The following is a 10,406-nucleotide window of genomic DNA, read 5'->3' as shown; positions in this document are numbered from 1 at the left end:
GGTTTGGGATTAAAGTTAAGGTTAGGGTTCGGGTGTATTGGGATTAGGGTTGGGATTAGATTTGAGGTTAGGGTTGAGAGTATGATTAGGGGTGTGTTGGGCTTAGGGATTTGATTAGGGTTAGGGTTGGGATTAGGGTTAGGGGTGTTTTGGGGTTAGGGTTGTGATTAGACTTATGGTTAGGGTTGGGATTAGGGGTGTGTTGGGATTAGGGTTGGATTTAGAATTGGGGGTTTCCTCAGTTTAGGTAGATCCAAACGTGACAGCCAATTTTGCACTCAAAAAGTCAAATGGTGCTCCCTCCCTTCTGAGCTCTGCCGTGCGCCCAAACAGTGGTTTACCCCCACATATGGGGTATCAGCGTTCTCAGGACTAATTGTGTTGAGGGAGGATCTAAAGTGACCCTTCACGGTTGACCTAGTGATTTTTCAAATTAATTAACAGGGCGTTGCCGGCAACTGAAAATGACCAGAGGGAGACGCGTGTCCCTGTTTGGTAGGATCGAGCAGATCTCTGGCCCCCGTTTATTGTGTATCACTTTTCATAATCATAGACGTTATACTTAAACCAATCAGCATAAGAACACACTTTCAGCACTTAACCTATATAAATGCAGGAAAAACTTAACCTATGAGGATACAGAAAAACCGGAAAATACATATATGGTCGTGTCTTCTTGGCATAGAAAAAGCATACCAACAGGTGTCCCAGAGTCTTGTATAGCGATACACCCCCGAGTCCCTTATCTGGTTCAAGTTAGAACACTCAAGGTCTTCATAACAATTATGAACCACAGCCTAATTTAGTAACAAAATGTTATCTTCGTGAGCAACAAGACGGAGTTACAAGCAAAAAATGAAGCCTTTAGTTTTGATCTTAGTTTAACCCTTCACAATTGGACAACATTTTTTTGGGGTCCAGTTTCTCCTGTTACCCTTGCGAAAATAAAAAAAATTGGGGGCTAAAAAATCATTTTTGTAGAAAAAAAAGATTTTTTATTTTCACGGCTCTGCGTCAAACATTCTGTGAAGCACTTGGGCATTCAAAATGCGCACCACATATCTAGATAAGTTCCCTTCCGAGCCCTGATGTGTGCACAAACAGTGGTCCCCCCCACATATGGGGTATCAGCGTACTCAGGACAAATTGGACAACAAATTTTGGGGTCGAATTTCTCCTGTTACCCTTGGGAAAATAAAAAATTGGGGGCTAAAAAATCATTTTTGTGGAAAAAAATTATTTTCAGGACTCTGCATTATAAAGTTCTGTGATGCACTTGGGCGTTCAAACTGCTCACCACACATCTAGATAAGTTCCTTGGGGGGTCTAGTTTCCAAAATGGGGTCACTTGTTGGGGGTTTCTACTGTTTAGGTACATTAGGGGCTCTGCAAACGCAACATAATTCTATCAAAGTCTGCATTCCTTCCCTTCCAAGCTCTGCCATGCACCCAAACAGTGGTCCCCCCCACATGTGGGGTATCAGCGTACTCAGCATAAATTGCACAATAAAATTTTGGGTCCAATTTCTCCTTTTACCCTTGTGAAAATAAAAATTTGGGGGGTGAAAAGATAATTTTTGTGGAAAAAATATGATTTTGTATTTTCATGGCTCTACATTATAAACTTCTGTGCAGCAGTTGGGGGTTCATAGTGCTCACCACACATCGAGATAAGCTCTTTGGGGGGTCTAGTTTCCAAAATGGGGTCACTTGTGGGGGATTTCTACTGTTTAGGTATATCAGGAGCTCTGCAAATGCAACATGACGCCCGCAGACCATCAAAGTCTGCATATTAAAAGGTCACTACTTCCCTTCCGAGCCCCGATGTGTGCCAAAACAGTGGTCTCCCCCACATATGCGGTATCAGTGTACTCAGGACAAACTGGACAACAAATTTTGTGGTCTAATTTCTCCTGTTACCCTTGCAAAAATAAAAATTTGGGGGCGAAAAGATCATTTTTGTAGAAAAAATGCAATTTTTTATTTTCACGTCTCTACGTTATAAACTTCTCTGAAGCAGGTGGGGGTCTAAAGTGCTCACCACACATCTAGACAAGTTCCTTAAAGGGTCTAGTTTCCAAAATGGTGTCATTTTTGAGGGGTTTCCACTATTTAGGCACATTAGGGGCTCTCCAAACGCGACATGGCGTCCGATCTCAATTGCAGCCAATTCTGCATTGAAAAAGTCAAACGGTGCTCCTTCTCTTCCAAGCCCTGCTGTGCGCCCAAACAGTGGTTTACCCCCACATATGGGGTATCGGCGTATTCAGGAGAAATTGCACAACAAATGTTTTGGTTCATTTTCTCTTTTTACACTTGTGAAAATAAAAAAAATTGGTTCTGAAGTAAAATGTTTGCAAAAAAAAGGAGATTTTTGTGTACTCACTGTAAAATCTTTTTCTCCGAGCCAATCATTGGGGGACACAGGACCATGGGTGTTATGCTGCTTACCACTCGGAGGACACTAAGTAAACACAAAGAATTAACTCCTCCTCTGTAGTATACACCCCTGTCTGGCCAGTAATGACCCAGTTCAGTAGTAGGGGAGCGAGAAATTGAGCTCGCAGATGCTGAAGCTCGAGCGTGTACGGGAGGCGAGGCATGGGTTCTTTTCCTGGAACCCCGAGATTCCCGTAACGGAGTACGCCCCCTGTGGTCGGACAGCTCCGTACCGGCGCCAGATTCCGCCGCGGTCGACGGGGGGGTTCTGTTATGATCCTAGTGGCAAGGATCGCAAGTAGGACTAGCTAAGTAACTAAACTGACTACAAACTCTGGGGAAGTGGTAACTGAATTGACCGCAACCTGATCCTATCCGCAAACCACTATAGGCAGCCGTGGAACGTGACCTGAAAATCCTAGACGTCTCTTCACGGCCTGAGAAACTGACTATTCCTAGAGGGAACGAAAGTCCTCACTTGCCTCAGTGAAATGACCCCAAAGATATAGAATAGCCCCCCACAAATATTAACGGTGAGTTAAGGGGAAAGCACAAACGCAGAGATGAAATTAGATTTAGCAAATGAGGCCCGCTAACACTAGAAAGCAGAAAATAGAAAGGGAACTGTGCGGTCAATTAAAAAACCCTATTCAAAATATCCACGCAGAGATCGCTCGAGCCCCCGCACCAACTAACGGTGCGGGGGAAGCAACTCTGTACCCCAGAGCAAACCAGCAGAAGAAATCACATATTAGCAAGCTGGACCAAACTCATCATACACAGAAATCATATTGCAGACTGATGAGCAAAAAATAAATCAAACAGAACTTAGCTTCTCCTGAAGAGACTGAAACCGAAGATAATCAGGAGTAATCAGAATAGCACTGAGTACATTGACAGCCGGCAACAAGTGGAAGTGAAACAGAGCTAAATAGGAAACTCCCAAGTGAATAACGAGGCAGCTGATCAGCCACAGACCCGCAGGATAACAAACAAAGCCACCAGGGGGAGCCCAAAACAAAAGTCACACAATACCACCTGTGACCACAAGAGGGAGCCTGAAAACAGAGTTCACAACAGGGTTCTGACTTAGAGATGATCCCTGGAACGAGTCCAATGCCTTGGCCAAAGTATCCATGGATCGCGACAAGGAAGCGGCCCACTCAGGAGGGTTAGGCTCGGTGGGGACATTGGAGGTGGAGGCAGAAGGCAGCTGCGCACAGGCCGGGTCACAGTTTGGGCACCAAGGAGTATTGTGGGCATGTGGCAAGGCAGAATTGCAAGTGACACATGAAGTAAAAAACACAAGTGTGCTTTTTATTGCTCCTTTTTGCCTCCTTACATTGAGACATAGTGTATGTCTATTCTCGCCAATAAACTGCGATAGCAGGGCTATGGGTGCAGAGAAGGGGGTCAAGCTTTTTCCTATAGTGTGAAGCAGCTTACCCACGGTCATGTGCTTGTGTCCCCAGGGAGGAAGAGAGAAGAGCCTCCTGAGTAGTTAGGCTAGCGTTTTCGGCTGATTTCCCCACAGAAGTGGAGTCCCAAGATGGCGCCCGAGATTTTCAGGGCGCTTCTCGTTCAGAGCGAGAAGCGCCTGAGTAGTGGGCGGCGCTCCGGCAGTGGGCGGGGATTTCAACTGCAGCCTAGAGCGGCTGAAAAAGCCGGGGACTAAATTTATGGAGCCTGCCGGCGGAGCGCGCCAGCAGGCAGCGACGCGCCGAATGATCGCCGCTAGCGTCCAGCCAGCGGCACCTCTCCCCGGGGACCAGGACCGCACCTTCCCACGCAGGCAGCGTGAGGAGGGAAACTACTCACCGCCACCGAGCAGAGATGCAGCCTCCATTGCGAGGGAATAAGCTCAATCGATCCTCCCTTTGCCGGGGGATGGAGAGTCTCTGTCCATCTTCATGTGTGCCTGCCGCAGGGGACTTACGGCTACTGTGGGGACTACATGACGCCATCAGGTGAGGGCTTGATTGCGGTGGAGCCTGGGAGATGCACATAAGAGCCAATACTCTATGTGCTCCCCATCTTACAGGGTGGGGGAGATCGGGACCGTATAGGAACCGTCGCCCTAGCGTAGATTACACGTGCCCCAATCGTCGCAGGAGAGGTACGGGAAGGTATACTCACCGTGCTCGCCTGTTGATGGTTCGGGGGAGACCCTACAAAGGAATCCGTCACCCCCTTCACTCCGGTAATTAAAAAATAAAAATCTACAGAAAAAAAAAAAAACGTTGGGGTCTGAAAACAGACCCAAGTGTCTCCTACAGACACTAAGCAAGAACTGGGTCATTACTGGCCAGACAAGGGGTGTATACTGCAGAGGAGGAGTTAATTCTTTATGTGTTTACTTAGTGTCCTCACAGTGGCAGCAGCATAACACCCATGGTCCTGTGTCCCCCAATGAGGCGTAGGAGAAAAGTTAAATGTTCATTTTTTCCTTTCACATTGTTTTAGTTCCTGTGAAGCACTTAAAGGGTTAATAAACTTCTTGAATGTGGTTTTGAGCACCTTGAGGGGTGTAGTTTTTAGAATGGTGTCAAGTTTGGGTATTTTCTATCATATAGACCCCTCAAAGTGACTTTAAATGTGAGAGGATCCCTAAAAAAATTGTTTTGTAAATTTTGTTGTAAAAATGAGAAATCGCTGGTCAACTTTTAACCCTTATAACTCCCTAACAAAAAAAATGTTGTTTCCAAAATTGTGCTGATGTAAAGTAGACATGTGGGAAATGTTATTTATTAACTATTTTGTGTGACATATCTCTGTGATTTAAAGGCATAAAAATTCAAAGTTTGAAAATTGCACAATTTTAAAAGTTTTCGCCATATTTCAAATTTTTTTATAAATAATCGCAAGTAATATCGAACAAATGTTGCCACTAACATGAAATACAATGTGTCACAAAAAACAGTCTCAGAATCAGTGGGATCCGTTAAAGCGTTCCAGAGTTATAACCTCATAAAGTGACAGTGGTCAGAATTGTAAAAATTGGCCAGGTCATTAAGTACCAAATTGGCTCTGTCACTAAGGGGTTAAAGTGCCCCTGTCAGCCGGATTGTGCTCAGTGACTACAGACAGTTACACTGATTACACTGAAACCTGGTGATGAAATCCGTCTTGTTGTTGTTGTTTAATCTTTATTTTCAGTTTTGAGTTAATGATATGCCCGTGCTCCGGGGCGGGGCTGTGGCTTAATGTGGTGCTCTGATTAGCTATTCATACTGAAGACTGCTAAAAGGTCACTAATCCCTCTCTGACCCGCCCCCTAGTTTACATAATGAACATTAGATATACATATTGGAAAAAAAATAAAACCTTCTACAGGCAGGCGGTGGCAACTGCGCTGCAGCATAACTGCATATGTACTGTGTACAGAATGAATGTTTCAGGTCATCCTGAAATAAAAAAAAAATCCATTTGAAAATGGCATTGTCACGCAGTGTGGGGAAGACTAAGTGCAATACGAAGGGATGAGGGGGAGGGAGCCCAAAACTAGGGAAGGGGGGAGTGGAGACCCCTAGGCAGATCTAAAGTCACTCTCTCTGCCCTAAACATCCCTATATAGTCAGTCCCCACTACAACTAAAGATAGATGGGATAGACCAACCAGGGGAACACAACGTGAGTAGACTCAGAGAGATAACACAGACGTCCTCCAGCAAAACAAGATGAAGATAGCCGACTGCTATAGCTCCAAGCCTCAACTTGGGGGAAATGGAAATATCACTGGCAGTTCCCAGCAGCAGGCTGGGAGTCTATAAACACTCAGGTCCGGGTGTGTCAATTAGAGCCGGGGGAGATTGCCACTGGGTCCAAGAGTCATAACGATTAAGAAGATGTCTGCAAAGCCAAACGCAGAGACCTTCTGCAGCCAGATGCAGTGCGACTGTCTGCAGCCTCTGACACACCCGTGACAGTACCCCCCTTCTACGAGTGGCCTCCGGACATGCAGGACCAGGTTTCTCGGGAAAAGAGGTGTGAAATTAACAAACCTGCCTGGGGGCATTCACCTCTGATGCCGAGACCTACATCCTTTCCTCTGGACTGTAACCCTTCCAGCACACCAAGTATTGTAGGGAACAATATTGGAGGTGAGAATCTACAATCCTCGAAATCCGAAACTCCAGATTTCCATCAACCACTATTGGGGGTTGCGGTAGGGGCGAGGGCTCAAGAGGTTCCACATATTTCTTGAGCAAAGACCTAAGGAAGACACTGTGGATCTTAATAGCCTGAGGTAGCTCAAGATGAAACACTGCTGGATTAACGACGGCGGTTATTTTATAGGGACCAATAAATCTAGGTCCCAACTTCCAGGAAGGAACCTTCAACCTGATATTCGTGGTAGACAACCACACAAAGTCATTCACATTCAGGTCCTGACCTGGCAAGCGTTTTCTGTCAGCCATACGTTTTTACCTGTCTCCATAATCTTCAAATTACTCAGAATTCCCCACCACACTGAGGAGAGCGATGAAGAAATATGTTCCTCTTCCGGAACTCCCAAAGCCCCTCCCCCGTTAAAGGTACTAAACTGTGGAGGGTAAATGTATGCACCCAAGAATGGTGACCTGCCGGTAGATTCTTGACGGTGATTATTGATCGCAAATTCTGCAAGCGGTAAGTAGGATGCCCAATCCTCCTGATTTTCTGAGACAAAACACCTGAGGTAGGTTTCCAAATTCTGGTTAACGCGTTCTGGTTAAGGCTGGGAAGACTAAATCTGCAATAGGCAAGCAGCTTGATGTTATGAAATCAACTGTGGGAGCAATAATAAGAAAATGGAAGACATACAAGACCACTGATAATCTCCCTCGGTCTCCACGTAAGATCTCACCCCGTGGGGTCAAAATGATCACAAGATCGGTGAGCAAAAATCCCAGAACACAGGGGGACCTAGTGAATGACCTGCATAGAGCTGGGACCACCGTAACAAAGGCTACCATCAGTAACACTACGCTGCCAGGGATCCTACAGTGCCAGATGTGTCCCCCTGCTTAACCCAGTACATGTTCGGGCCTGTCTGAAGTTTGTTAGAGAGCATTTTGATTATCCAGAAGAGTATTGGGAGAATGTCATATGGTCTGATGAAACCGAAGTAGAACTGTTTGGTAGAAACAAAACTCGTCATGTTTAATCGCAGAAGCAGCATATGGGGCATAATATGCTATGGAGCATCTTATGGGGCCATCAACCTTTGTGCAGCATTATAAGGGGCATAATCTATGGAGCATCTTATGGGTCCATCAACCTTGGTGCAGCATTATATTCTATGGAGCATCTTATGGGGCCCATCAAGAACTTTATGGAACATTATATGGGGCATATTTTAATATGGAGCATCTTATGGGGCCCATCATGAACTTTATGGAGCATTATATGGGGCATATTTTAATATGGAGCATCTTATGGGGCCCATCATGAACTTTATGGAGCAGTATATGGGGCATATTTTGTATGGAGCTTCTTATGGGGCTCCTGATTCAATATGGATATTCAAAAACATTTAACCTACTGATGTCTCAATCAATTTTACTTTTATTGGCATCTATTCTTATTTTTGAAATTTACCAGTAGCTGCTGCATTTCCCACCCTAGGCTTATACTCGAGTCAATAAGTTTTTCCAGTTTTTTGTGGCAAAATTAGGGGTCCCTGCTTATACTCGGGTAGGCTTATACTCGAGTATATATGGTCCTTTTTTCCCCACTGTATCTCCGCAACAAAGAGGCAGCCCCCCCCCCCCCTTTGTCAACATAAAAAAGTCTATTGAGATGTGTCTGGAAAAAATTGAAAGAGATGTGGCACTCATTGGAACATTACAGTCCATTCAGCTGAATAGTGAGGTATTGAGTGTTATATGTCCACCATTCAGCTTTCAGTTTTGTAGTGCAGTAGAATCAATTTAAAAAAGTTATCATCAAACGTCATTAAAGCCAAATGTGTCAGATTACACTCACCACTGAGTCCCGTAATTAATAACTATATTTATTGCATAAATTCTGGATTAAAGTGTCCCCAATGTGCTTAAGTAAACCTGAGATATTCCAGAACATTCCAGATACAAGAATTTTCTGCTCCAGTTGAGCTATAAATGAAGATTTAGGTGAATATCACACACCAGCCATCACTGAGATCAAGCTAAACATTGCAGAGTTAGCAGTAATGGTTTTCTACATAGTAGTTATATTACACTAGGAGGCATCCCGAGGAAACAAATCCTACATTAATAACATTAAATGTCTTTTCCTTTATGGGACTTCTGATGTGTAACAAGAACAGATTTACGGTTGAAACATTTTCCACATTCTGAGCATGAAAATGGCTTCTCCCCTGTGTGAATTCTTTGATGTCCAACAAGATATGACTTCTGAGTAAAACATCTCCCACATTCTGAACAGGAAAATGGCTTTTCTCCTGTGTGAGTCTTTAGATGTTCCATAAGATGTGATTTCTGAATAAAACATTTCTCACATTCTGAACATGAAAATGGCTTCTCACCTGTGTGAGTTCTCTGATGTCTCCCCAGATGACTTTTAACCCCAAAACATTTTCCACATTCTGAACAAGAGTATGGTTTCTCCCCTGTGTGGATTCTCTCATGTGTAACAAGACTTGATTTTTGAGTGAAACATTTTCCACATTCAAGACATTGAAATGGTTTCTCTTCTAAGTGAGTGTTCAGATATTCAACAAGAATTGAGTTAATAGTAACACATTTTCCACATTCTGAACGTGAATACGGCTTCTCTCCTGTGTGCGTTTTCTCATGTTCCAAAACATGTGATTTTTTACTAAAACATTTATCACATTCTGAATATGGATATGGCTTCTCTCCTGTGTGAATGCTCTGGTGTGCAATACAAATTGATTTCCTATTAAAAAGCTTCCCACATTCTGAACATGAAAATGGCCTTTCATCCTTGTGGATCTTCTTCTGTGTGGTAAGATTTGATTTCTTTGTAAAATGTTTCCCACAATCTGAACATGTGAAACCATTATCAAGTCTATCTCTAGTGCTGTTTTTGCCAGTCTTTACTTGATTGTCATTAGCTTCATAATAGGGAGATAAGAGATGTCCATGGGAGCTACTCATCCAGTCTTCATCTGAAAAAAAAATTATATTCCCATTAGAAGTTATGTTATCATTTTTATATGAAACATCTACACAAGCAAATAATATATCAAAATACAATAACCAGATCAGAGTTGGACATAGTACATTTACATTCTATGTCCTGCAAGAATACGAGTCATTTTTGGCATTGTGCTGGAATCTCATCTAAGCACATAAGTAAAATATGTAATAAAATACAATAATGCTCATTATGCAGTTTTAGATACAAATATTACAATTCTGTAAGTCTGCTACAAGGTCAATAATAACCATACAAAAGTTTGAAGACAATGCAGTCCGTGAATAACCACCTTCTGCTTTCTATTATTCAGACAGTTTTTTTTTAACACATTCCACCAGATCCATCATTCTCCATCCTTTATTGTTGCATATTATCTAATGCCTTTCATAAAGCACATCTACATTACCAACACTGTCCTTATACAACCACTGGCAAAAATTATGGAATCACCAGCCTTGGAGATTGTTTAATTTTGTAGAAAAAAAAGCAGATCACAGACATGGCACAAAACTAAAATCATTTCAAATAGCAACTTTCTGGCTTTAAAAAACACTAAAAGAAATCAAGAACAAAAAATGTGGTAGTCAGTAATGGTTACTTTTTTAACCAAGCATAGGGAAAAAATTATGGAATCACTCAATTCTGAGCAAAAAATTATGGAATCATGAAAAACAAACAAACAAAAAAACCACTCCAACACATCACTAGTACTTTGTTGCACCACCTCTGGCTTTTATTACAGCTTGCAGTCTCTGAGGCCTGGACTTAATGAGGGTCACACAGGACTCTGCATCAATCTGCCTCCAGCTTTCTCTGGTTGCT

The 10,406-nt window shown here is 43.2% G+C and overlaps 1 protein-coding gene across 1 annotated transcript in view; it reads right to left on the bottom strand.

The window, feature by feature from the left end:
• The window catches only part of LOC143817466 (uncharacterized), a 59,783-nt gene that overhangs the window by 42,664 nt on the left and 6,713 nt on the right, over positions 1-10,406 (bottom strand). Inside the window, exon 7 of the mRNA XM_077298898.1 lies at positions 8,720-9,552. Within this exon, the coding sequence (XP_077155013.1) occupies positions 8,720-9,552 (833 nt within the window). The remainder of the gene's footprint in view (positions 1-8,719; positions 9,553-10,406) is intronic.

Source organism: Ranitomeya variabilis, chromosome 3, assembly GCF_051348905.1.
Source record: "Ranitomeya variabilis isolate aRanVar5 chromosome 3, aRanVar5.hap1, whole genome shotgun sequence".
In the NCBI taxonomy this organism is placed as follows: domain Eukaryota; kingdom Metazoa; phylum Chordata; class Amphibia; order Anura; family Dendrobatidae; genus Ranitomeya; species Ranitomeya variabilis.
The sequence above is the reverse complement of the archived record's forward strand: the minus strand, read 5'-3'. Positions and strand labels throughout refer to the sequence as shown.